Source organism: Podarcis gaigeae (assembly GCF_964106915.1).
Source record: "Podarcis gaigeae genome assembly, chromosome: 16".
NCBI lineage: Eukaryota > Metazoa > Chordata > Lepidosauria > Squamata > Lacertidae > Podarcis > Podarcis gaigeae.
In genome coordinates this window covers 24,427,100-24,454,924 of record NC_139693.1, presented here as the reverse complement: position 1 = coordinate 24,454,924, position 27,825 = coordinate 24,427,100, and the positions used below count along the sequence as shown (strand labels likewise).

The 27,825-nt window shown below is 47.4% G+C and overlaps 1 protein-coding gene across 1 annotated transcript; it reads right to left on the bottom strand.

Moving 5' to 3' along the window:
* Positions 1-35: 35 nt before the first annotated feature.
* LOC310833877 (uncharacterized protein) lies at positions 36-27,825 on the bottom strand. The gene is made up of 24 exons (XM_083716915.1): positions 27,726-27,825; positions 27,068-27,172; positions 26,409-26,490; positions 24,479-25,591; positions 22,852-22,932; positions 22,647-22,701; positions 21,328-21,478; positions 19,515-19,607; positions 19,261-19,373; positions 17,081-17,201; positions 15,618-15,773; positions 14,634-14,852; positions 13,122-13,184; positions 11,308-11,403; positions 10,442-10,522; positions 9,859-10,035; positions 8,744-8,863; positions 6,286-6,479; positions 4,069-4,207; positions 3,717-3,800; positions 2,465-2,655; positions 2,290-2,368; positions 1,457-1,666; positions 36-779 (listed from the first exon to the last, which is right to left on the bottom strand). Exons 2-24 carry the CDS (start codon positions 27,158-27,160, stop codon positions 720-722), a joined length of 3,771 nt encoding a protein of 1,256 aa, XP_083573041.1. The 5' UTR covers positions 27,161-27,172; positions 27,726-27,825; the 3' UTR covers positions 36-719.

Sequence of the window (27,825 nt, the reverse complement as noted above, 5' to 3'; positions counted from 1 at the left end):
CAATTGTAGCCACAATCACATAACTGACCAGATTAGCCGCAAATGGCTGCCCAAACTCAGCACTTTAATTTTTTTTTTTTAAAAGTTCCCCATCGCATCATTTTATGTGTTACATTTATATCCCACCTTTCTTCGAAGGAGCTCAATGTGGCATGAATGCTTTGACCCCTCTCCCATTTTTTCCTCACAACAACCCTGTGAGGTAGGTTCGGCTGAGAGTCAAGTGATGGGCAGGGATGTTAATGGCTGAGCAGGGATTTAGAACCCTGGTTTTCCCAGGTCTGACACTAACCATTATATCACGCTGTCTCTCTGTTTAGTATTATAAAAATGAATTTCCTACTTGTAGATGGCACATGTGTTTGCAGAGGAGTCTGTAGCCGATGAAAGCTTATGCCAGAATACATGTGTTAGTCTTTAAGGTGCTACAGGACTATTTGCTGCAAGAGACTTAATATATTGGGTCCAGCTTTCAGGCTTCCCAGAGGCATCTAATTGACCACCAGAGACATCTAGTTGCCCAGTGTGAGAACAGGAAGCTGGGTTAGTTGGGCCTCCAGCTTCAGAGCTCTTGTGATGTCCTCAAACCAGCGGCTTCGAAATCTGCTCTTCCGGTCATGGTTATTCCTTCCTCTGCTGTACTTCGCACAAAGCACCATTACTGGGTGAAGCTTTTCCTACTTCTGTTGTGACGACTCCTCCATCCCACTCGGACTGTTCTACTTCCAGCTGCTCTTCCTGTGCTGCTGAGAGGAGGAGAGCTCCGATGTCAGGTGTCTCTGAAATACAGGAAGGGGTGTGGGATACAGGATGTGTAAGATGATGCGTATGTGGAGAAAGTGGATCAGGCAGAAAACTATGATTGCTAGAATTCAGGGCCAGTCAATGAGGTGGAATGGTGGAAAATACAGTGGTATCTCAGGTTACATATGCTTCAGGTTACAGACTCCGCTAACCCAGAAATAGTACCTCGGATTAAGAACTTTGCTTCAGGATGAGAACAGAAATCGTGTGACGGTGGTGCGGCAGCAGCAGGAGGCCCCATTAGCTAAAGTGGTGCTTCAGGTTAAGAACAGTTTCAGGTTAAGAACGGACCTCCGGAACGAATTAAGTATGTAACCAGAGGTACCATTGTACAGGAAAATGCAATATGCTACACACACACATGTAAAATAACAGACTGCAAAAGATAAATAAATGCATAATTTTTGTTTTGCTCGCCATTGTAAAATGCTATGGACAGCCATTCAAAATCTTCAGTTTCTCGGTACTCCACAGGCCACTTTCAAGCATATCGTCTCCCCCATATGGACTAGAAACTCGCCTTAAAAAATTGAAACAGCTTCTCAGTAAGCCAAATAATTCTCAGTGAGTCCCCCCCCTCCAGTGCTCCTGTGGAATTAAGACCTTGCCCTTTCTACTCCCCTGTCCCCCAAGAGCTGAAACAAGCTCTTACCTTGCTTCTGCAGGCGAGATCTCCCCGCAAATGGCCATAGCTACTTGTGCTGCCTCTGCAATACAGGGCATTCTCCGCCCTCAGATCTCGGATTCGTCTCTGCAGGTGCTGCAGCAGTCTTGGGGTGCTGAAGAGGCGCTGGCTGGAGAAAGGGTCTGCATTCAGCGCCGGAGAACAGAGTGGGCCGGGGTGCAGGTATTCATTTCGGCCCTGCAGAAAGCAGGTTGGAGAGAGGAAGGAAAAGCTGTAAAATGCAGCAGAAAGGACTGAGGTCATCAACTAGGAGAGAGAAACGTCAGGAGGGGTGAGGTCCTCCAGGGCTCAGTTTGGCCTGCCAAACTCTCCCCCCTCAAGTGCTTTTGTCTGAATAGAGTCTGTTCTGCAATTGTGTCCCTTGGGTGGAGGGCAGAGAGTGGAAACTAACCTACTGTACAAAGGTAAAAAACTCATGTGTTGCCCCACCCACTTTTGCCTTCGGCTCCGCCCACCACTGACATGTGGCCCCAAGATGGCTGCCCAGACTTCATACCCAAGTGGCCCATCTAGCTTGGAATCATCTGCACTGAATGGCAGCAGCTCTGCAGGATTTCAGATGGAGTCTCTCCCGGCCCTACCTGGGATTGAACCGGGGACGTTTTGCATGCAAGTCAGATGCTCTGCCGCTGAACCACACCCCTTCCCTGATGCTGTAGCACTGGACTGCAGCCTTGCTGGACAAGAGAGGTGCTTGGAGGCAGTGGCTCAGTGTGCACAGAGCAGGGGTCCCAACTCTCACATTGCCCAAAGGGGGCAAGCCTTTGCCAAACGCCTCCCAAGCGCCCCTTCCCCTTTACCATGCAGAACTGTCTGAATTCCGAACCGGATGCCTCCAGGTTCCTGTGAAAATCCATGGGCTTGTCCCTGGACAGGCGCCTGCAAGCGGAGAGAGAAACCACAAAACCTCTCACCATGGGTGTAACCTGTTCTCCCAATTGATGTGTACTTTCAGATAGCTCCTGGGGTCCTCACCTCTCCGCCTCCAGCTCCTCCTTAAACTCACTGGCCAGTTGGCAGCATGTCCGGCCCTTCCCAGAGGCCACACTTCTCTGGCTTTGCTGCTCGCCGTCCTTCTGCAGCTGCTGGCGCAGCGATGGGTCTTCCTTCCCCGCCGTCTCCTTCACCCAGCTGCTCTGCAAGGTGGCGATGTCTTCCAGGTGCTCCTGAAGGGGAACCGGATTGCCCTGGCTCAGTGGCAGAGCTTTTCACGAAGAAGGGTGCTAGAAGATCTGGAATGACCCCTACCTGAAACCTTGGAGAGCTGCCAATGGTCTGACTTCCCAGCAGAACCTGCAGGCTTGGCAAACTTTTTCACCGCCAAGCATCAATCCATGCTGCCACAGATGGTGGCTGACCTTTGTCCGGAATGGTTGGCTGATGTTCCATCAAATGGGACAGGAATTGGGCTCCTGACAGCTGGGAATGGCTTCCTAGCCTTTGGAATGAGATTCCCACCAGCTTACAGGGATGTCTTTCAGCTCCACCAAACAACGGCACCTCTCCCCTCCTGCTCCTCTCCTTCTGACCGTGGAGACACCCTCTCCTCCATGAATCTGCCTAATCCTCTTTTAAAGCCATCCAAATTGGTGGCCATCCCTGCCTCAGGGCCACCAATGAAGCTGGAAGGTTCCAGGTAGAAAAGAGAAAATATCTCTTCAAGCAGTGCATAGTTAGAACCACGGAACCTGCTCCCACCAGTTCTAGCATTATAGAAGAGCAGCTTTACTTCACTGACTATTTTATAATTTTAAGAAATGCTGTGTGTGCTGAACTTTTTTTTTCTTTACATGTGCAGCTGTGGATAGGTGCTCTTTTAAACCCGGGTTCTCTGATCAGAAGGTCGGCAGTTCGAATACCCGCGACGGGGTGAGCTCCCATTGTTCGGTCCCTGCTCCTGCCAACCTAGCAGTTCGAAAGCACATCAAAGTGCAAGGAGATAAATAGGTACCGCTCTGGTGGGAAGGGAAATGGCATTTGCGTGCGCTGCTCTGGTTCGCTAGAAGCGGCTTAGTCATGCTGGCCACATGACCTGGAAGCTGTACGCCGGCTCCCTCGGCCAATAAAGCGAGATGAGTGCCACAACCCCAGAGTCGGCCACGACTGGACCTAATGGCCAGGGTTCCGTTTACCTTTACCTCTGACATTGCATGAAATATAGCGGTCAAAATCCAGAGGAAGGCAGCCAGAGCTGCAGAGAGCTATGGGGGAGGGGGATTTTGCTCACCTGGAGTAGCTGCTCCTTCAGAGCATCTAGAGCCGACTGGTTCTCCAGGTGAAGCTTCTCCTGCTGCTGCCTCAGCTCCCGCTCCTGACATGGCAGAAAAGTCACAGCAGTTGGCCAGACAATTAGAGGACTGCACTTGGAATGGATGTATCAAAAGCTGCCTCCTACTGAGCTGGGGTTATATACTCCACTCTGGTGTTCTGGGCTCTGGTCAGCAGCCAATTTCTCTCCCATCATTAATGGAGCAAACCTGTTTGATCCCACACCCTCCTTGCTCAGGGGACTGTGGCCCCCAGGCTGCCTTAGTTATATCCCACCCCCAGGCAAGAGATGGCAGCTCAACCCCATTCACCTTCTCCCTCTGGGTCTGAAGGGCCTGGTGTCTCTGCACCTCTGCCTCGTGCTTTAGTTCTCGGAGGTAGTGCTGAGTTTCTTCCGTCACCTCTTGCAAGGCCCGGAGGGCGTGGCTGGAGGAGAGGAGTGCTGGCTTCCTTGGGGGGTGAAGAGAGGTAGCCTGAGATAGCAGCCAGGACTTCCAGGGTCTTTGGGGGAAAGTGAAGTCACTTAGCAGGTCAACCCCCCCCCAAAAAAATTCACACTCCAGAAGCATTTTTACTGGGCATTGTAGGAGGTGATATAAATAGAAAGGAATGTAAATTGTTTTTATATGCAACTACGGCAGCAAGAATATTATTGGCACAAAAAAGGAAGCAAGAAGAATTACCAGCGAAAGAAGAATGGAGGATGAAATTAATGGACTATGCAGAACTAGATAAACTAACAGGAAGGATTCGTAATCGGCTGGACCAGAAATTCACAGAAGACTGGAGTAAATTTACAGATTATATGAAAAGTATTTGTGATGATCAGACTACCTTTGTAGGTTTGCAAGAAGTTTTGTGAGGAGAATTATTGGAACTACTGCAAAAATGGATTAAGGGGAGGAGGGTTGGTTAAGACAATTAAAGGCAATATGAATTTAAGAAATGCATAAAATGCGGTTAAAATGGTGGATCATCAGAGGCGCTAATGGAAGTCCAAAAAAAAGATTGTATAAGTGGTGAAGTTTTGTGGTATGTTTTATAATTTATATGTTAAAACTAATAAAAATTATTTTTTAAAAAATTCACACAATCCCTTCCTCCGTGTAAACGCAACACACGAACAGGCCGCAAAGCCACAGGCCGACGCGAGTCTGTGGAGAAAAACAAGGTACTCCCATGGTTTAGCGACTGGGCTGTTGGACTTATCCCCAGCTGGCTGTGAAAATCACTAGGTGGCCCATCGGCTGAGAGAACACAACTGTTCCGGCCTGCCTCACAGGGTTGTTGTGAGGATAACATGTTGGGGGGGGGGAACTGTGTGCCTGAACTCCTTGGGGGGGGTGGGATGGGCAGGCTAAACATGGGCCATAGATAAGACGCCAACTCTCTGATAGCAACAAATAGTATTTTAAGGACTTCGAAACCGGATTTGGCCCCCTGGACCTGAGGTTTGCCCTCACTCCAGTCAATGAGGATTGTAGTTAAAAAAACAACATTTTTTTAAACACCCAAAAGACCAGAAGTAAAACTGTGATATTATAGGTTTTGAATTACCCAAGAAAGATGTAAAGTTACTTTTGTATGCCACAACTGCTGCTCGAATTTTAGTAGCCAAGAAATGGAAAACACAAGAATTACCAACTGTGGAAGAATGGCACATGAAAATGATGGAATATATGGAGTTGGCTGACCTTACTGGAAGAATCCACGACCAGAAAGAAGAGGAATACCAAGAAGAGTGGAAGAAATTTAAAGACTATTTGAATAAATATTGTAATATTAAAAATTAGAAATTACTCGAAAGTACCAAATAGGCCTAGGATTAAATTAGGAATTAGTTAAATAAATGAGATCTAGAACTTTAAGAAAAGTTAAGAAATCGGATTTTAATTGGAATATTGTGTGTTAATAATGATATTAAAAAACTGCTACATTCAAATACAAGGAAATTCAGATGGGTGGGCCCACAGGAAGTCAAAAATATGTTTATGAGATTGGGGGATTAATTAACCAATTAATTTGTGTTGTTTAGGTATTTGTTGTTATGTTTTCATTTTCTTTTTTGTTTAGATTTGTGATTTCGTTTCTTTTTTCTTTGTTGTAGTATGTGTTGTATTTGTAAGAAACAATAAAAAATATTTTTTAAAAAACCAAAAAACCCCTGTAAACTGTATATGCAGACAACAGGAAGGTGTGAAGCTATTTTGGAGAAATAAAAGCAAAGCCTCGCCACCCCCTGAAACCAGGTTGCAGAGCTAAAAACAAAACAAAACCACAAAGACAGAGGCGATGGGGGAACCATGTGCTGAGATCCCCGCATTGCAGGGGGGTTGGACTAGATGACCCCTAGGGGTCCCTTCCAACTCCGCCATTCTATGAGTCCATGAAAGGCAGGAAGCTAGAAAGTGGCTAGGGCTGGTGAAGGTGAGATAAAATGTAAAGAACTAATTTCAACCCAGGAAGAGTTCCGTGTTTCTGCAAAAGCAATGCCATTCAGCTCCCTCCCCACTGGATCCAACTTGTACCCTTGCAGCATCTGGGGCAGGCCAGCCTTTTGGGGTAGCAGGTCCCGGAGTCTCTGGCATGCCAAGGCAACCTCCCTGGCCACAGAGCCGTCAGCCCTTGCAGTCTGTGCCTGAGACGTCTCGCGCTGCTTGGCCAGCAGGAGGCGCTGCTCTTCCTCCGTCCGCTGCAACTGCATTCGCCACTTTTCCTTTTCCTAGGCAGAGAGAGAGAGACAGAAAGCACGCTGCCTGGACCAGAGATAGCGGATGCACCCCAGGCTTGTCACAGCGAACAATTACAGTGGTACCTCAGGTTACATATGCTTCAGGTTACAGACTCCGCTAACCCAGAAATAGTGCTTCAGGTTAAGAATTTTGCTTCAGGATGAGAACAGAAATCGTGCTGCCGCGGCGCGGCAGCAGCAGGAGGCCCCATTAGCTAAAGTGGTGCTTCAGGTTAAGAACAGTTTCAGGTTAAGAACGGACCTCCAGAACGAATTAAGTACTTAACCTGAGGTAACACTGTACATGGTATCAGTGTGGAAAGGCTAAAAGGTCCCAGATTCTTTATTTTAATATATATAATTTTTATTAAATTTTTTGTTTTACTCATTTTTACATCCTTAAGATATCAGTGACTCCCTTCTTCTCTTTCCATGGCTCATTTTACATATCATGAATCCCTGCGTGTTTTACAGAAACTATACCATTCAGTATTCCATTATTGCATCCATCATAACTTATTTACACTGTTGAATTGATCTTAATTGCTGACAGCGTTTTCAGCTGTACACAGTTATTTCCCATATATTCAACAAACGTTTTCCAATCTTCTCTAAATATATATACTTCTTTTTTCTCTTATTCTATATGTTAAGCCTGTAAGCTGCGCATATTCTGTCTACTTAAGTTGCCATTCTTCTTTGGTTGGGACCTCGCTCGTTTTCCATTATGGGGCTAACAAAACACAGACCGCAGTAGTAGCATACATAAACAACCTTTTTTGACACCTGGGAATTGCAGTCTGAATTATCCCCAATGAAAAGGACTCTGGTGTTTTTTTTTGGGGGGGGGGAAAGTACTTTTAAACATTTTTTTTCCAATTCATTATGGATCATTTCCCAGTACTCGTTTACCCTTTTACAAGTCCAGCACATATGGAAGAACGTTTCCTCCACCTCTTTGCTTCTCCAGCACTTAACTGATTCAGTCTTATGCAAGGTCCCAGATTCAGTACCCAATGGCTAGGAATGTCCCCTGCCTGAAACGTGGGAGAGCTGCTGCCAGTCAGTGTAGGCAATACTGAACTAGATGGACCAGTGGGCTGACACAGTAGAAGGCAGCTTCCCAGGCCATATCTGGCATCAGCCCAGGTCTGTGCTCTCCTTTCTGCCTGACTACCCCTCAGGCTCCCCACTTCCATAGCAGGTTGTGGGACTTCAGGGCTGTGCTAAGGTGAGGTTTGGAGGAGGAGAGAGGCGGAATTGCAAAGCCAAACTGTTGTTGCTGTTATAAGAATTCTAAGGTCCCAAATATAAATTAAATGTTCATAAATGCACCAAGGCAAACACACACGTAAGTATATACACCACGTGCCTGAAATAGTACAGGAGAGAAATCCTGAAGCCATTTTGACTCTCCCAAATTGCCCTCCAATATTTCTCTCGAAGGAGGAAGGAAATGGGAAAGCCTCCCCATTGTACTTTTGCTTACATAATCCTGTCTTAAGGGCGTATTTGTGTATGACTAGGGTGAGCCTGAGTGGAAATCAGCCCTGAGTGCTCACTGGAGGGACAGATCCTGAAGCTGAGGCTCCAATACTTTGGCCACCTCATGAGAAGAGAAGACTCCCTGGAAAAGACCCTGATGTTGGGAAAGATGGAGGGCACAAGGAGAAGGGGACGACAGAAGGTGAGATGGTTGGACGTTGTTCTCGAAGCTACAAACATGAGTCTGAGCAAACTGTGGGAGGCAGTGGAGGACAGAAGTGCCTGGCGTGCTCTGGTCCATGGGGTCATGAAGAGTCGGACACGGCTAAACAACTAAACAACAAGAACAGGGTGAGCCTGGGACCTGGGACCCCAGAACTAAAGTATTAACCATCACAAAAGAATAGCCAGGCTGCCCAGGTAATGTAATCAGCGGCCAATATCAGGTATCCTGGCAGGATTTCTGCTGTAGACCACCTCCTTCTGTGATGTATGTATGATGTTTTAGAAGGGTGGTCTTGTTACAACAAGGGGAAAGAAGGGACCCTGTTACAACAGTTTAATAAAGATCAGGCTTACTAGCCGCTTTGCTTCTCAATATACTCTGGTTGGCCTCTGTTATTTTCTCCTAAGGACTCTGTACAGGCTCTTGGATACCCCATAAGGGAAAAGGAGCAGGTTTTCCCCTATAACTTCCTGAAGCTACAACTTTTGTTTCTGGGGGAAGGGGATCCCAGAGTACATGAAGGGGGTGCATCTTCCCCGCTCACCAACTCCAGCTCTTCTCGCAGCCTCTTCAAGGCTTCTGCCTTCTCTGCTTGCAGCAGAGCCCGGAGGTCTTCCATGGCCCCCTTCTTCTCCTGAGCCTCGCCCTCCAACACCTGGATCCTCTAGGGCAGAAAAACACATCAGGAGAAGCTGTTTTAATTCAAACCTCCCTGTCCTACTCGCTCCTTCTCCCCTCTCAGGGGTGGGGACCCTGCTTCAGCCCAAGGAGATCAGCCCCAGGGCTGTATCCCTTTGTGGAAAAGGCTTCCGGGGTCACATGCCACTAGAGGGCAGGGCAGAAGGCAAAAAAGTGGGTGGAGCAACGACTCTTAACTTTGGACATTAGGCCATGCACAAACCAGGGGTTCCTCAGCTCTCCACTCCCCGCAAAAACACACACACACAATACATATAATTTGAAATGAAATCACTGCTTACAAATTCCAGTGATCATGCATGTATCACCATCCAGGCAAGCAAGCATGTAAAGGTAAAGGTAAAGGGACTCCTGACCATTAGGTCGGGTCGTGACCGACTCTGGGATTGCGGCGCTCATCTCACTTTACTGGCCGAGGGAGCCGGCGTACAGCTTCCGGGTCATGTGGCCAGCATGACTAAGCCGCTTCTGGCGAACCAGAGCAGAGCACGGAAACGCCGTTTACCTTCCCGCCGGAGCGGTACCTATTTATCTACCTGCACTTTGAGGTGCTTTCGAACTGCTAGGTTGGCAGGAGCAGGGACCGAGCAACGGGAGCTCACCCCGTCATGGGGATTCAAACCACCAACCTTCTGATCGGCAAGTCCTAGGCTCTGTGGTTTAACCCAATTATTTCGCAATGCTCTTTTACCCTTTTAATTGATAACGCCTCTTGGTAGTCTGGATGAAGATGTGTGTGCATAGGGAAAATAGTTGCACGGCTGAAATGTTGCCTACAGAACAAAGGTACTGTTTTTCTGTCCCCCACTGGCATGCAGCTCCAAAGAAAGGAATGTGCCCCTCAAGACTGCAAAAGTTTATTCCCTCCTGGTCCATGTGCATCCTTTTCCCACCATCCCACTCCTTCTGCCAGCGGCTAACACAGAGATCACAGAATCGCGCTCCTCTCTCAACAGCTACCTTGCGGAGGTCGGCTGCTTCGTCCCGCAAGGCCAGGCTGAGTTTCCTCTCCTTCTCCAGGGCTTCCTGGAGTTCCCCCCGCATCTCCTGCTCCTCCAGGGCCTTGCGCTGCATCTGGAGGGCGGCCCTCGTCTCGGCCTCCCGGCTCTTCCGTTCCTGGAGCAGCGAGTTCTGAGCCTGAGAAGAACAAGGCAGAGTAATGATCCCCAGAGCAGTTTTCACCATCGCTCCCTCTTCCCAGGGAACTCTGGGGAATTGCAGTTCTGCGAGGGGAACAAGAGGGCCTTGCCTAACAACTCTCAGCACACTTTTTAAAAAAATTAAAGCTAAAACTTAATGAAAGCTACAGGACTTTATTCACCATCAACAATGTGGATTTTTGCCCAAAAGACAGTTAAGAAACGTGTTAGATGTTTTGGAATATTTGAATTGTAGCTGTTTTTCAAATGTTTCAAACTGTTTTGAAATGTTCTTCCTTCTTTTCTATTTTAAAATATGTTTGCCATAAGGAGGAAGAATGGGCTATAAATGCATAATAATAATAATAATAATAATAATAATAATAATAATAATGTATCCCTACCATTTCCTGAGCTTCCCGCTTCAGCTCCTTGGCTTGCTGTTCCATAGCTTTTTGCTGCTGGGCAATTTCAGCATTTCGCTCCTGGGAAGTGAAGAAAGCGGAAAATAATAATAATAATAATAATAATAATAATAATAATAATAATAATTTATTTATTTATACCCCACCCTTCCCGGTTCAAAAACGGGGCTCAGGGCAGCTAACAACAAATTTAAAACACTTAATTGTAAAAGCAGCATAAAATACAGTATAAAAACATGAATAACAATAAAATTCAAAGTTCAGAAATCAATTTAGGGGAAATCCATCTAATAAGCATTAGATAATCACCAGGGCTAGCTGGCTGAATTAGTCCTACTTGGGCCAGTGAGGAGGCCAGGGGAGAATTAGCTGTGGGGCCTCAGAGCGGGAAAAGCCCACAGAATTAAACCAGACTGGCGGTTAAACTTAGGACAGGGTCGAGAAGCCATTGCCAGCCTGAGAGACGCATTGCCATGTGAGCAAACTTCTGGGTTCTGCATGTGAGTGGTGGGCGGGGCCAGAGCAAAAGTGGGTGGGGCAAGATAGCTTGACCTGAGGGCCAGATGGATAGGTGTGAGGGGCCACATTGGGTCTCTGGGTCTGCAGTTCTCCACCCCTGCCTTAAGAACCTAAGAATCCAGTTTGGACTGAGTCAGGCTTATGGTCCATCTAGCTCAGTACTGCTGGCACAGTTGTAAGCTTGTTGTGGGGTTAAAAGGGAAGACACCCCACCGAGCTTCCAAATTAACCCCTTGAGGGAAAAAGGTTGGGATACAAATGTTATTGCTAGTGCAAGAGCAGCCCAGTAGCAGTCCATGCCTCAAGGCATCGTGGGTAATAGCCACCTTTATGGTCTTGCGAAGGTCTTCTGCTTCTTTCTGAAATTTGGCCGCTTGTTCCTGGAGGGCTCTGGCTTTTGCCTGCTTCAGGCTCTCTGCAAGCTGAGAGAGAGAGAAAGGGGAAAATCAGTCAGAACATGCCACATTTCACCCTGCTTTTGGTCACTCAAAGAGCCACTGCAAATAACAACAACAACAGCAATAAAAATAATAAATTGATTTATGCCCTGCCCTCCTCAGCCAAGACTGGGCTCAGGGCGGCTAATACCAGATATAAAAACAAGTGATTGAAATACAACTTTAAAAACAAGATTAAAATACAACATTAAAATGCAGCCTCATTTCAGTAGAAACTCAAATCAAAAACCTTTTGGGGGATGAAAACATCACGTCTTCACCAAGACTGGTCCTACGTGGGCCAGAAAAAAGCCAGGGAAGTCCCCAAATAGGAGTTCCATCACAGAAGGAGAAAGGAAAAAAGAAAAAGGGGGAGGGGATCAAGTTAATTCCAAGCCAAAGGCCAGGTGGAACAACTCTGTCTTACAGGCCCTGCGGAAAGAAATCAGATCCAAAACAACAACAACAACAACAAGAAATAATAATAAAAATATGCCACTCTGGGTGGCTTCCAACAAATTAAAACAAAATACAACATCAAACATTTAAAACTTCCCTAAACAGGGTTGCCTTCAGATGTCTTCTAAAAGTCAGGTAGTTGTTTATCTCCTTGACATCTGATAGGAGGGCATTCCACAGGGTGGGTGCCACTACTGAGAAGGCCCTCTGCCTGGTTCCCTGTAACTTCTCACAGTGAGGGAACCACCAGAAGGCCCTCAGAGCTGGACCTCAGTGTCCGGGCTGAATGATGGGGGGTTATACTGAGTCAAACCATTAATCCAATTAACTCAGTAGTGCCTACACTGGCTGCCAGCAGCTCTCTAGATTTTCAGACAAAGAGTCTTTCCCAATCTTCCCTGAATATGCTGGATATTGAACCTGGGACCTTCTCCATGCAAAGCAGGTACTCCGTCACTGGGCTACAGCCTTTCATTCAAAATAAAATAAGTTCCTAGTCCTCAAAGTTCTGAATTAGAGGGATGATTAAAATCGGAAGCTGCCTTACACTGAGTCAGACCATCAGCCTGTCTAGTCCAGTGCTGTCTACACTGACTAGCAGCAGCTCTCCAGGGTTTAGGACAGGGGACGCTGCCAGGAATGGATCCTGGAACCTTCTGCAAGCCAAGCAGATGCCCTGCTCTTCCCACCAGAAGCATCCACAAAAAGATGGTTAGCAAAGGCAGTAGTGGGGCCAGCAAATTCATGCTGTATTTGGCACTGGGGGGGGGGGGAGCCAACTTTATTTTTTTGCAGAAAATAAGAAGCAAAAGCAACTTCCTAGCTCTAAGGACTGTAGAGAAAAACTCTGGGCACGACTCTCGGCCTACAATGAACCGCTCCCAAACACCTCCTGGCAATACCAAAGATGTTGTAAGATACAAACAGGCAGCTGCTGGTTTTAATTATATTTCAAAATGCTTAAATGTCTGTTTTTAACTTTGTAATTTATGGAGAATGTTAATGGGTGCTGGGGTTTTTTAATAACCCAAGTTCTATTTAGAACCTGTCTTAAATAAAATAGCAATTAAAACGGCTTAATCCAAAGGCAAGATTTGGGTTTCGTGGTTGCAGAACAGCCACAAACCCTACGAAACCCCAATTACAGCTAAGGCAGTGAAGCTCAGCCCATTTCCTCCTTGCAGTGGGGCTCGAGAAAGGGAAATTCTCGCGGGGACGGAGCCAAGGGGAGCTGCCGTGCCTACCTCTCGCAGGGCCTGCTGCTTTTTGCCCTCCAGCTCTTCCTGCAGCTGAGTAAGTTCTTCCTCCTGCAGGTGGACAGAAAAGATGCCTTCACAGCTGTCTAGTGAGGGGTTCCCTAAGGCACATGTGGCGGTACCATCCTTTTGCATCTACAGTGGTACCTTGGTTCTCAAACGCCTTGGGTCTCAAACGCTGAAAACCCGGAAGGAAGTGTTGCGATTTTCGAACATTTTTTGGAAGCCGAATGTCCGATGAGGCTGTCGGCTATTGTTTCTGGGGCGCCTGCGCCAATCAGAAGCCATGCCTTGGTTTTCGAACATTTCAGAAGTCAAACTGACTTCCGGAATGGATTAAGTTTGGTGCTTTGGTTTTGCTATTTATTTTGTGTTTTTGTTTTTGAGGCTTTTTCAGTTCATTTATTTTTGTGACTGTGTGGAACCCAGTTCAGCTACTGATTGATTGATTGATTGATTGATTGATTGTATGACTGCGGAAATGGATAAAAGCCCCCCATCCAAACAATTATCATCTACAATACCGTCTTATTTATTTTATAGTACAGTATGTTGATTATTGCTTTCATTTTATAGACCAATGGTCTAGTTAGATAGTGAAATTCATGTTAAATTGCTGTTTTAGGGGTTGTTTTTAAAAGTCTGGAACGGATTAATCTTTTTGTTTGTTTTTTAATGTATTTTTATTAAAGATTTTCTTGATTTGCAGAAGTATGTGTAATGTCTCTCTCTTGTATTTTTACCATGTAACATTTTTACAAATCCGTTTCATTTGTTGAGACATTAGGAAGAAAAGAGAGAAAGAGGTGAAGAGGGGAGGGGAGATGGGTGGGGTGAGGTCGGGTGCCGATGTTTCTATTTTACTTAATATATGTGGGGTTTTGTGTCAGTGTTGCTTGTGCGGGTTCTCTGCTGTTCACTTGTGTTCCTTTGGTGGTGAGAGAGGTTGGGGTTGGCCTAGGGTGTGGTTGTTCATTTGTGGTTGGCTGTGGTGGTCTTTGTTTTCATATGTGAGTGGGGTGGGTGTTTTGGATCAGGTTCGGATTAATCTGTTTTGCATTACTTTCTATGGCAAAGCGTGCCTTGGTTTTGGAAGGGACTTCCGGAACGGATCAAGTTTGAGAACCAAGGTACCACTGTACATAAGAACCAAAAAGGAGCCTGACTGCTGCATCAGACCAATGGCCCATCTAGTCCAGCATCCTCATCTCACAGCGGCCAATCAGATGCCTCTTCTGGGAAACCCACAAGCAGGACCTGAGTGCAAGAACCCTCTTCCCTCCTGCAGCTTCCAGCCACTGGCATTCAGAAGCACTGCCGCCTCTGGCCATGGGGCCAGAGCTCAGCCATTGTGGCTAGTAGCCATCGATTGCCCTCTTCTCCTTGAATTAGACCGATCCTTTTTTTCAAGCCTCCTGCTGCAGGGAGTTCCCTAGTTAGACCGAGTGACAAAGTCGCCACGCACACAGTTGCCAATCCCGCCCCGCAACAAAAAGCCACCTTCTGTTGCCGCAACAAGTCCAGCTGCTTCTTGCGCTCCTCTGCCAGGCTCTCCGCAGTGATGTTCCAAGACGCCTTTTCAGCCTCCAAGACAGAGACGGTCTGGCGCAGCCTCGAGAGCTCCAGCTCCTTCTCCCCGAGGCTTGCCTGCAGAGCCGAGATCCTCCGCTCCAGCCCCTGCACCCGCCGCACGCCGGCCTCGCTGGCCCCTGGAGCAACCTGTGCTTGGAGGAAGTCACACAACAGTGGCCTCTCTTGGTGTGAGCAGGCCGCAAAGCTGGTGGAGAAGACCCCTGGGAAGATTGACATGTGGCAGATAATACCTGGGGGGAATTTACACAGCTGCCGCCCTTCCCCAGATGCACAGCCAACCATAGGGCTGCCGTACGCCGGGATTTCCCAGATATATCCAGGATTTGTCCGTTGGAAATAGCGTCCGGGAGGAATTTCTGAAAATCGCAAAAAATGCCTGGGAAAACCCGGTTGTATGGCAACCCATGTCAGAAGTGTTGATTTTGGGGGCAAATTTCCTTAAAAATAGCTCAGAATAGTCCCCCCTCCCCCAAAAAAGAAAAGGTCAACAGCTTTGCCAAAAAAAAGCTCAAAAGTCTTTGAGCTATTTTTTCTTCAATTTATTTTTATTAGTTTTCCAAATTATTACAAATAAACCAAATTACTTAAATTTAATACAAGTTTTTTTTTTTAAAAAAAAATCAGGTTTCCTGCTCCTGTTGCAACCATTTCGTTTTGGGCTATTTTTAAGGGAAATTGCCCAAAACGACATGTCTGACATAGGTTGCCATACCTCCAGATTTCCATTTTGCGATTTCCACCTGGAAATACTGCTTCCGACTAAGTATTCTGAATATGCCTGGGAAATTCCAGACATATGGCAACCATAGCTTAGCAACCCTGGTGACTGGGCCTCAAAGATGGCTGCCAAGGTCCAATGGCATGAGCCCAGAGCCTGCCAAGCGTTCCTACCTCCTGCAGTGGTCCTGCTCCGTCCCCTGAGGTTTCCTTCACAGAGGCCAGTTCTACTCTGGAGGACTTCAGCTGATGCTTCAAGGAAGACAACTTGCCTTCCAGTTGGCTCACCTGGAACTTCAGCTCTTCCCTCTCAGCGGCTAACCGAGACACCTGTTGGAGGAGACAGCAGGAGTTCAAGAGGCCCGTTGCCTGCTAAGGGCATTCAGGTCCACAAACTGGCCAGCCTTCCCACAGCCTGGCGGTTGTCAGCTTGTGGCAATGCAGGAGATGGCTTTCTCACTGGTGAAACTGGGCTTATGGAACACACACCGGGTGTCGAAGCAATGATTCTTCAACCTCAACTTCGTTGGACTGTTCATGTTGTGCGGATGCCTGGTTATCGTCTTCTGAACCAACTACGCTACTCAGAAAATGGTAAGCATAATGCTGGTGGTCAACAAAAGAGGTTCAAAGACTCTCTCAAGGCAAATCTTTAAAAATGTAGTATAAACACCAACAACTGGGAAACACTGGACTGCGAGCGCTCCAGTTGGAGAACAGCCTTTACCAGAGGTTCCATAGGCTTTGAAGACACTCGAACTCAGGACGCAAGGGAGAAACCTGCTAAGAGGAAGGCACGCTTGGCAAACCCTCACTGTGATCAACTCCTGCCTGGAAACCAATGTTCCCACTGTGGAAGGACTTGTGGATCCAGAACTGGCCTTCAGTTACTTATGGACTCACTTATTCAAACCGTGTTTATGGAAGACAATCTTAGTCGGCTACGAGTGATCGCCAAAGAAGAAGAAGATGGAAAACACTCCCTGCTGAAAGAGCATTACAGCAAATGGGCAAGTGTACCAACGATGCTCTTGTTTGCTTGCATTGAGAATATCGTGCGCAGAAACGTCTGCATGGCTGGACTGCCGCACACTGCAGAACAGGTATGGGGACAGCCATGGCCCCGCCCAGTTTTGCCTTTGGCCCCGCCCCAATGGCATCAGACCCCCTCCAGAAAGTTGCCCTTGAAGAAGCACGGCCCTCAGGCTAGAAGAAAGCTTCCCAACCCTCACTCTTCTTCTGTGATGGAACTCCTATTTCGGAACTTCCCCGGCTTTTTTCTGGCCCACGTAGGACCAGTCTAGATAGTTGGCCTTGGTGAAGATTTGACGTTTTCATCCCCCAACAGATTTTGATTTGAGTTTCTACTGAAATGAGGCTGCATCTTAATGTTGTACTTTAATCTTGATTTTAAGTTGTATTTTAATCAATTGTTTTTATACCTGGTGTTAGCTGCCCTGAGCCCGGTCTTGGCTGGGGAGGGCAGGGTATAAATTATTATTATTATTATTATTATTATTATTATTATTATTATTATTGAGATTCCTGTGAAGGGCAGTCCAAATACTTGAGTTGTATCTTTGCTTGATGCCGATAGAAGAGATCCCATTGAAGGCTTTGCAACCCTTGCTACTCACGTCTGCCTGGGCAGCCCCATGCTGGCTCCTCTGGCTCCTCAGCACGCTCAGCTCCTGCTCCAGCGCCAGCAGGTCCCTCAGGCAGGCTTCCCGCTTGTACTCCAGGAGCAACAGGTCAGCCCTGAGTCACAGAGAGCAGCAGGTCAGGTGGTGGAAATGGGAAGGAGAGATGGGGAGGGAGAAGGATCTTGTGGCCTCAGGTCAGCAGCAGAGGAGGAAAGGGCGCTGGGCTCAGCATTCTGAAGGACCTCCATAATGATTTCTTATTTTGATATCTGTGCCAGTGTATTTTAACAGATGCAACTTTCTCGTATAGGGCTTTTATTGTGAAATCGCTTCAAGACCCTACATAGGAAATCGATACAGTGGTACCTGGGTTTTCGAACAGCTTAGTTCACGAACAACTTGGAACCCAAACGCTGCAAAACCGGAAGGAGGTGTTCCGGTTTTCGAACTTTTTTTCAGAAGCCGAACGTGCTCCGTTATGGTTCCCCATTTCCTGTTGTACTTCTAATTTGTGTCCGCCCCCCCCCCCCCCCAGTAATTCAAGCCTTCCGTTTCCAATTGCAGTGTTCTAAGGTGATATTTGGAGCTTATATTTGGCGCTTTTGTTTTTGCTATTTATTTTGAGTTTTTTGTTTTGAGGCTTTTTCAGTTAATTCGTTTTTGTGACTGTGTGGATCCCTGTTCAGCTACTGACTGATTTATGTGACTGCGGAAATGGATAAAAGCCCCCCATCGAAGCAATGGCTATCATCAGTGCAGGTAAAAAATTTTTTTAATTTTAATTTTTATCATCTACAATACAGTCTTACAGTGGTACCTCTGGTTACATACTTAATTTGTTCTAGAGGTCCGTTCTTAACCTGAAACTGTTCTTAACCTGAAGCACCACTTTAGCTAATGGGGCCTCCCGCTGCCGCTGCACGATTTCTGTTCTCATCCTGAAGCAAAGTTCTTAACCTGAGGTACTATTTCTGGGTTAGCGGAGTCTGTAACCTGTAGCGTATGTAACCTGAAGCATATGTAACCTGAGGTATCAGTGTATTTGCTTTATAGTACAGTACATTGATTATTGCTTTCATTTTATGGATCAATGGTCTCATTACATAGTAAAATTCATGTTAAATTGCTGTTTTAGAGTTTGTTTTTAAAAGTCTGGAACGGATTAATCTGTCTTGCACTACTTTCTATGGGAAAGAGTGCCTTGGTTTTGGAACGCTTTGGTTTTGGAACAGACTTCCGGAATGGATGACGTTTGAGACCCAAGGTACCACTGTAATGGCAAGGATAATCATAACAACTGAAACAACAAGATTCCTGCATTGCAGAGGCTGGATGACCCTCGTGGTCCCTTACTGATGCTGACTCCTTACACCTCTGTGTGATCACTGAGGTGTTTTGGAGAGTCAATGGTTCCCCACTCCCCCACCCCGCCATGCAAGTTATCTTTTATTAAATTTCAAAAGTTTCATCTGTATACTCCAATACATAATAAGATTTTACAGTGGACGCTCGGGTTGCGAACGTGATCTGTGCGGGATGCACGTTCGCAACATGCAGTGTTCGCAACCTGCAGCGGCGTGTCTGTGCATGCGTGGGTTGCAATTCGGTGCTTCTGTGCATGCGCAAAGCGCAATTTAGCGCTTCTGCGCATGCGTGACCCCCGAAACTCAGAAGTAGCCCATTCCGGTGCTTCCGGGTTTCGGCACATCCGTAACCTGAAAAAACACAACCTGAAGCGTCTGTACCCCGAGGTATGACTGTATTTTGATTTTTATTGACTTCCCACCCCGTTTTCCACGGTATTGTTTATTTCTCCCCCTTTGCTGCCCCCTATCTTCTTTGAGGGAAGCAAAACAAGGGAGAAACAAAACTTCACTTTGCTTGGAGAGCAACCTTCTCCAGGATTTCTCTTTCACACCCAGTTCCAAAACAGACAGGGGGAAAAGGGGAAGGAGGATCGTTTTCCAGGTTTTCCTGCTTCCGCTTGCAAATTAGCATCCCTCCAGTGCTCAGCAGCTGGACTCTGGAGTCACAAGAAGGAAGCCCCCCCCCCCACCTGGCCAGCTGGGAGCCTCAGTGGCGCCCCTCTAGAGGCTTCACCCAGGTCTGAGACCCCAGCTAGACCCGACCCCCATTAGCTACGGCCCTGCCCTAGCCACCCCTGCCCCACATACCTGGCCTCATCCGCTTGGCTCCGCTTCTCTTCCATGATCAGCTGCAGCCTCCTCGCCTCCCTCTGGCTCTTCTCCAGGGCCTCCCGAAAAGTCTCCAGCTCCAGAGCGACATGCTAGAAAGAGGAGGAAAGTCGTGGGTTCTGCTCCTCTGCCGTCCCCCTCCAGGTCATGGGTAGTTTAGAGCAGGCTGTGCAGTGACTAGACCATGTCTTTTGCCTGTGGGACTCCCTCCCACTAGAGTTTTGGCTCTGTACCTTTTTCTGCTGGAGGACACTTTGCAGGGACACGTCAGCTTCGCGGATCTGGGCCCTTTTCTGCGACAATTTTTCTTCTTCCAATTCCAACTCCTGTCGAACAAAGGCTTTTATCAATATTTTTAAGCCTGTTTGCCTGTCCTACAAAAAGCAAACAAACCCATAAGTCCCACCCTAAATGTTGGGTTTCTTTTGATCACACTTTCATCCGTACTTTGCAGTCTTACCCAATTCAGCGCCCTCCAGTCATTTTAACATTTCAAAACTCGACTTCCTTCCTCCTCTTTCTGCAGTTCCTTAAATTGATTTTTTTTCATCACACCTATAAGCAATATTTTTTTCCCCTTGTGATGTTATCTGAGTTATCAATATTCTTCCTTGCTCATCTTCAAATAGCTGCTGTGGATCCAGTTTAGGTTTTATATACATTACCACTCCTCTCTTCTTTGTTACATCACAGGCTACAAAGTCCTTTCCCAATCTTTTATTAATCAAAACCCTTCTGTGTTTCTTCGCAACGTGTGTTTCCTGGAAGCGAATCACTTCCAAATTTAACTTTTTTAACCACATGTTCAATCTTGTTCCTTTGGGTTTTATTATTAAGTCCATTTACATTCCAAGTTAAGATTTTCAACGCCATCTTGTTCTTCATTTATTTGTCTCTCGTCTCAACCTCTGTTGATTCTTCTTCTTCCAAACCAAACGCCCTGTCTCCTGCTAATTCTTTTCCATATTTTCACCAGAATTTGCCTGCTTCATTGGGATCCCGACACCTTTGTTTTCTTCCTTTATTTGTAAAAGATACTCCTTCAGGATATTCTCAGCAATAAGGGATTTTGTTATATCTCAGTGCACCCGTCAAATATTTATAATTTACTCTTTTCTTTAACAATTTCATCAGGATTTCTTTCAAATTTTTCTGCTCATCGACCTGAAGGTTTCTTTTCCTTCCCTCTTAGAATTCTAGCCCAGAGTATCCTGTAGAGGACCTTTGTGAAGGGATAACTAGTAAGTTAGAGTCTCAGACAAGTTTTCTTTAAATAAACAATAAAGATTTATTTAAGGCAAGATAGTATATAACACAAATGGATTAAACTTAGGTTATTTCAGGAATACAGTGTGATTTCACGTTAATTCGTCCTCAGTTGTTTTTGCATTACAGGTTTGGTTCCTTTATACGGTGAGACATTCTTTCAGTTATCCACCCTGTTTAACAATCCTGCTCCTGAGGTACTTTAAGTAATAGACCAAAGGGCTCTCCACACCATCTCCCTTCACTGGGTTTGGGAGTTTCTTCTTTTCCTTAGAAGAATCTCTCCCCTCCAGACTAGATTTGAATCCCAAGTAGGCTGTTCCTTTCCAGCTCCTACTTTTCCTGGCTCAACCTCTGCCTCCCAGTAAAATTCCAGTCTATTCCTTCTACAGGACAACACACTCTGTCTTTCACAATATGCTCAGAGCAGACGTTGTTTTTCCAGAACCAACTCTTTCTCCCATTCACTCTTTGTACCTCAACCTGTCTCCTAACCTGTCTACCTCAATTCCAACCCTCTCACTCCCTTAACTCCTAACCCCTTAACTGTCTCTCCTCAAATCCTCTCCTTTTAAACTTTCCCTCCCAGCCAATCAGAGGCTGCCGTTCATTAACCGTTTGCTGACAGGGAAAGAAAGAAAAAAGAAAAATTTATTGTTCCATTCTGTCCAGCAAAACCAATTTTTTCGTCACACCTCTCCCTTCTCAGCTGCACATACCTCAGTAGAGAGCCCCTTCCACCTCTGACTTTTGTGATGGTCTGCATCCACCAGGAGTTACCTCGAGGTTTCTGTAGCCTCCCAGCTCAGCTCTCTTCCCACCGGGTTCGGATGCTCTGCTCACATCCCACTTCCATGACTCGCTGGCCCTGCAGGGCTCGGCAAACTCCTTGTCTTCCTCTTTGCTGCCTCCATCACTGCAACTGGGGGACCTGAAAGGCCGAAGAAGAAGAGGAGGAGGAGGAGAAGGTGGTGGTGGAGGAGGTGGAGGAGTAGTAGTTTGGATTTGATATCCCGCTTTATCACTACCCGAAGGAGTCTCAAAGCGGCTAACATTCTCCTTTCCCTTCCTCCCCCACAACAAACACTCTGTGAGGTGAGTGGGGCTGAGAGATGTCAGAGAAGTGTGACTAGCCCAAGGTCACCCAGCAGCTGCATGTGGAGGAGCGGGGAAGCGAACCTGGTTCCCCAGATTACGAGTCCACCGCTCTTAACCACTGCACCACAAGAGCAAAGAGCACTGTGATCACCTTGCTGCCTTGCCCCAGAAAGCACACCAGAGAGGGGCAGCAGAATTAAGGGCCACAGCATTTGTTGTGTGATTTACCCAGAGCTCAGAACCCCAGGTGGGAGGATTTGGGCCCAGCAGCTAAGATGGACATACATTCCTGGCCAGCATGCACTGCAAGGATGCTCAGTAAATGCCACCTTATTTCCTATTGCCTGAAAGGTTATATAGGCAGGACTTGTTTGCTCTGTGCTTTATTTACACACACCGTTTAAATTCCTGCATTGAGAAAAGGCGGATTCTGTGACCTGCGTGAATCATGCAAATTGTGCACACATTTGCATACTTTATTAAGGTTTCGCTAGCTCACGGGAGGAGCAGGGATACTGAAGTCCTTCTATCCTCGGCTGCCAACAACTTATCCAGTCACCTCCCCACCTTTTGTGATTCCAGCAGGCATCGCCCGTAAGCTTTCGCCACCATGAGGGCTAGTGCCTTGTTCTCCAGAAGAAACAATTTAACAAAGTGAAAGTTCGTAACTAACTCAAATCAAATTTTATTAAACGGTCACAGACCAGATTAACTCGTACAGCTAGTCAGCGAAGCATAACACCGGAAAAAAAACAAAAGACAAAGGACAATTTCAATACAGATTAGGCCATAACAGCAATTTAAAATTAGACAGCATAAATAAAATTAAGTATTTGCCTTCACCTGCATATTGACATTGGAAAGTGAAAGTTCAGTTTCACAAGATGTGGAAATGGGAAGAACTGAACTTGAGGCAGGAAAAATGAGAAACTGAGAAAGACCCCAAAATGGACATCTTTGGCCATCTTTATCTCAACAGTCCAAGGCTCATCAATATTTACCTCAGCAAATCCCGCTGCGGCGGCAAGAGGCTCTTCTTGACACTGAGGCTGGTGGCTATTTAGAAGACAAGAAAAGCACTTGATCCCAGGTTTTCAGACACAACGGGGAGAGGAAAGCGCCACCCTGTATTCCCCAGCCCCAAATCCAGCATTTTCCGCTAATGCAAATACTGACACAGCCCTTCCTGGCTCCGGGTAACCTCACCTGCCACAGGTTTGCCCTGAAAGGACTCCATCCAGCCCTCACTTGACTGGGGATCATGGTGCTGAGCCCCCAAACTGCCACCTAAAGAGAGGACCAAAAGGAACGCGTCAGAGAAGTTTCAAAGTGGCCTGGCCATGAGAGTCCTAAGAGAGGTTCTCTCTCTCTTTTCAGAGGATTAATTCACCCAGAGTAGTACAGTGCAGTGGTCAGAGCATGAGTGAGCGCCCTGGGGGCTTCTGGCTGTTGCTGAACTCCCAGCTCTCATCAGCTCTAGCCGGTATGGATAATGGTCAGAGAGATGGCAAATGCAGTCCAGCCAGATGTGGTGGGCTGTGGAGCCTGCACTCTTGGGCTAGGGTGTCGGATGAGGCCCTGGGAGACCCATGTTCAATAATCTTCAAACACCCACGAAACCCACTGGGTGACTTTGGGCCAATCACTGTGCCTCAGCCTACTCTACAGGGTTGTTGTGAGGATAAAATGGAGGGGATTGAGCCATCTACGCCAGCTTGAGAGCTGCTTGCAGGAATGGTGGAATATAAACATCACAACAGAAGGTTTACTGTCTTTACTCCAACGTTTCCTCTTCAAGATCAATACAGCAGATTCTTTTGCTCAAACCACTACCAGTGGAGCCAGATGACAATGTCACTTTGCCAATCCACTCTCAAACTAAAGTTTAGGCATGCATCCTCACACCTTCTCTCTCCTGCAAAAAACCCCAAACCCGTTCTGGAATATTGCATCAGCAGAGTAATAATAATAATAAATTTTATTTATACCCCGCCCTCCCCAGCCAAGACCAGGCTCAGGGCGGCTAACACCGGATAGAAAACAATTGATTGAAATACAACTTAAAAACAAGATTAAAATACAACATTAAAATGCAGCCTCATTTCAGCAGAAACTCAAAAACTTTTTTGGGGATGAAAACGTCAAGTCTTCACCAAGGCTAACTATCCAGACTGGTCCTACATGGGCCAGAAAAAAGCCAGGGCAGTCCCCAAGTAGGAGTTCCATCACAGAAGGAAAAAGGAAAAAAGAAAGAGGGAGAGGAGATCAAGTTAATTCCAAGCCAAAGGCCAGGCGGAACAACTCTGTCTTACAGGCCCTGCGGAAAGAAATCAGATCCTGCAGGGGCCTGGTCTCATGAGAGAGAGCGTTCCACCAGAGTACAGACATAAATCCCTAATGTGGATTGACTGTAAAACAGCAGCTAGCTTATCAAATCATCCTTGGAACCATAAATCTTGGGCACACAAAGAGAATGAAAATGTTGGCTCTTATCGCAGCCGGACCCGAGTCCAAGTCCCTTGTCCGCCACAGACATTCTGTGGTGCTGGTCATGTCATCCAACACTTTCAGCCTCAGTTTCCCCCCTTAGTTAAAAGCCAGAGTGACCTGATCCAAAGTGTTGTTATAAAGACAGCAGAACCCTTAAAACACACACAAATCAGGGCTGAGGAACACCTGGCCAGCCAGGTGTTGTTGGACTACAACTCCCATCATTCCTGACCATTCTAGCTGCTGGGTCTGATGGGATTTGGAGTCCTACTATATCTGGAGGGACACAGGCTCCCCAACCCTAACCTAAATGATGCAAGGGAACGATCCTGCTCCAACTCACACTCCTTTGATTCCACAGCCTCATTGTGCCCATCTGTGCAATGGGCATCCACGATCCATTTCTTCCTGCATCCCATACAGCCATCCCTGGCTGACCCTGGAGACTTATGGGAATACACAGTAGCCTGAGTGGCACCACTGTCCATGCCGATCCTTGACAGAGCCAGCCTCTGTGTTTTACCAGAGTCCCAGGCTCCCTGTGAATAAAGACACAAAGGGGTTTTTGATCCACCTCCTTTCTCTTCGTTATAGGGTACCAAAGATGCTCTGATGGTGCACGGGCAGGCCACATCCAACGAACCCCTTTGGCAGCTGGACCGCTCCTCGGGGTGGCTGCATCCTGCTGTCCACACAGATGGGGACCCACCATCCAAAACAGCTTTTACGTTAGACGCTGGGAGCAGCTGGGAAGGCCTCAAATCTTCAAGGAGCAGCGGGCTCTCTGTATTTTCGGGAGCATCCTGAACCCACTCAAAAGAGTCCTCTGAACCTCTTTGCTCCTGCTGTGGCCCCAGGAAGATGCTTCGTGGGGAGATCGCCGAGCCCACAGACCCCTCCCCAGAGCTCAGGCCCCTGAGCTGAAGAACCCTCTTCCATGTCTCGTCCGTGGACCACTTCCGACTAAGCCATGAGATCTGCTCTCCTAGAGACTCTGCGCTCTTAATTCTGCGCGGAATACACAACCGTGGAGCATCTCTCGAACTGCCAGCCAACTCCTTCTCCTGGTCCCATTCCACCTCAGACCCTCCCTTAGGCAACTGGGCGATTCCTTGCTTTCTTGCTGAATCTACCGAGAGACAATCCGAGGCTGCTTCGTAGTCCGCGAAAGGCGAAGAAGTATTAACCGGATCTCGAGTAGCGTGTTTTAGAGGCCCCGAGTCAAGAGCCAAGGCACTGCTCTCCTCTTCAGAGCCAGGCAGGGGATCCACAAGGACCTCGTTAAACTTGGCCACAAAGTCTTCCGTGCAAACCGAGTCCGATCTGCTCCTGTCTCCTAGGGCGGCCCCCAAGTCGAGGAAACGCACCGGCCACCAGGCATAATCCTCTTCCCAAGAGGACAGGTCTTCCCCCGGAGAGGCCTCTCTGTCCCTGACCCCAGAGCATCTGTCCAGATCTGCACGGAGGAGAAAGCAAACGGAGAGAGCAGTGAGCTTCCTCCTGGATCAGAATTCATACCTGCGAAATCTCTCCCATCGATGGCGCACCTGCGCTAGCAAGGAGGCAAGTTTCTACTCCGGCAGAAGATCTTGCCAGGGTCACAGGATGGATGGAGCTCATTTACTTGGCGATCTAACCAGGGTTCAGATTTGCCCAGCGGGCGAAGGAGCAGAGCACAGCCAGTGACCAAAACCCCACAGATTCAGGACCACAAATGAAACGTCCATTTATTGATGCACAATGCTTCATTCAAAGGGTATTATTATCTTCGTCAGGAAAGGCAATTCTGTCTGATGCAGAAACTCTTTGCAGCAGGGAGGCAGAAGAAGGCACCGATCCAAGCTACCAGTGTTGTTGTCTGGCCTGGCAGCAGAAAAATCGAACGTGATGGGGTTTTTCTCCTCCCTCCAATGTAGATTATTTTAGCGTTCCAATGGATTATTTTCCAAATGTGAATGTCCGACAGAGGCCAGACTACTTATGTATACACTGTCCTCCCACCCCACACCCTTCCTCCCAAGAGCTGAAGTTGGTGAATCATAAGGTTTTCCTGTTTTACCTTTAAACCAACCCTGTGAGGTAGACTAGACTGAAAGGAAGCTGGCTTTCATCACTGAATGGGGATTTGTGACCAGGTCTCTCCCTGGCTTAAGTCTTACATCTAAGACATGCAGACCAATAAGTAAATTGTGCCCAGTTTGCAGAAGGGAAGACTGAAGAAAAGAGGCTTGGGACATGGTTAAAGGTCAGCCTGCGGAGAGGGTAGGTCTTACCTGCTGTGGCATTAGTGCCCGCAGTTTTCTTGAGAGAAGCCTTCCCACTGTCACTGCTGCCCTTGATTATTCCGCTGGGTTCCTGAACATAGGGGTGGAGATGAAAAACACATTTACTTTGTTGGTCTTGGATAGGGAGTGATGCAAGAAGATACCTTATACTGTGTGAGAAAACCAGCCCATCTTGTTGATTATTGTCTGCACTGACTGGCAGCAGCCCTCCAGGGTTTCAGACCAGGGTTATTCCCAGCCAGGGATTGAACCTGAGACCTTCTGCATGCAAAGCAGATGCTCTACCACTGAGCAATGGTCCCTCACCCATCATAGAAGGTGGTCTTATATGGAGTCAGACCAGCTGGTCCATCTAGCTGCATGCTGTCTACACTGACTGGCAGCAGCTCTCCAGGATTTCAGGCAAAGGGACATTCCCAGTCCTACTTGGAGAAGCCAGGGATTGAAGCTGGGACCTTCTGCAAGCAAAGTGGATGCTCTACCCACTGAGCTAAGTGCCCGGGTCAGCAGGACAGCACTGGGACTGCCATGGATAATAGGTCTCACCCTGGAAAAGCCTCCCTTCGTAATCCAGGGTATCTTTCAGTCAGGGCTGTATAAACCCTGTATAAACTCCAGACAAGCCCATCCCTTCCCTACCTACTTACCTGGAGCTGGCTGAGTTGAGCATCAATGGAATCTAGCAGGTAATCACAATGATCCTTTACCCAAGGTCCTGGTCTCTCGGGAACGGAAGCCATTTTTTATCATTCCTGGGAAGGGGACAAAAGACAAAGGATCTGGGCCCACAAGAGCAACGAGGCTCCCTTGACCCTACAAAGAAACCCAACGTCCAGGCGCTGGGCGACAGATTTGTTTATTTTTATTTTATTGACCAGGATTTATGTACTGCTTAACCATTGACACCTCTACATGAAATAAGACATTAAAATTATCGGTAAAGTCGGGTGTTTAAAACATGGCCCCATATCGTGCCGCTTTAAGCAGCCTGTCAATGAATCCTAGGAAATGAAGTTGCTGGCAGAGCTCTTCTGAAGTTCTTATTGCAAAGCCCCGTCAAATGGCTTCTGTGCAAAAGTATAAACCGGGCTCCCAAACGAACTAGTGTTTTCAACTTTATGGGGGCGATGGGGCGGGAGTCTCGCTCTTTCCTCCTGCGCGATGGAGTGGAGTAAAAGTTTCTGCCTGCGGGGCTCCTCCTTAGGAGGAAGTGTGGGCCGGGTGGCAGCTCCGGGGTCCGTCCGAGGGTCACTCACGGCAGCTCGGGGCTCCGCATCACACTCCAGCCGGGCGATCAGGACTCACCCGTGGCCCCGAGGCCGCGCCGCGCATCCCTCCGCTGCGCCCCAGCGTGGGGCCGCCTCTGCAACCGTGGAACGTCCCCGGCCAGGGTTGCCAGGCAACC

What these genes read in the sequence shown, in the direction of transcription:
- LOC310833877 (XM_083716915.1), bottom strand. Translation starts at nt 27,160, where the DNA reads ATGGCTTCCGTTCCCGAGAGACCAGGACCTTGGGTAAAGGATCATTGT. An exon ending in CTCAACTCAGCCAGCTCCAG is followed by an intron (nt 26,491 to 27,067) that starts GTAAGTAGGTAG and finishes CCCTATGTTCAG; the next exon opens with GAACCCAGCGGAATAATCAA. An exon ending in CTGCCCCAGATGCTGCAAGG is followed by an intron (nt 4,208 to 6,285) that starts GTACAAGTTGGA and finishes TCACCCCCCAAG; the next exon opens with GAAGCCAGCACTCCTCTCCT.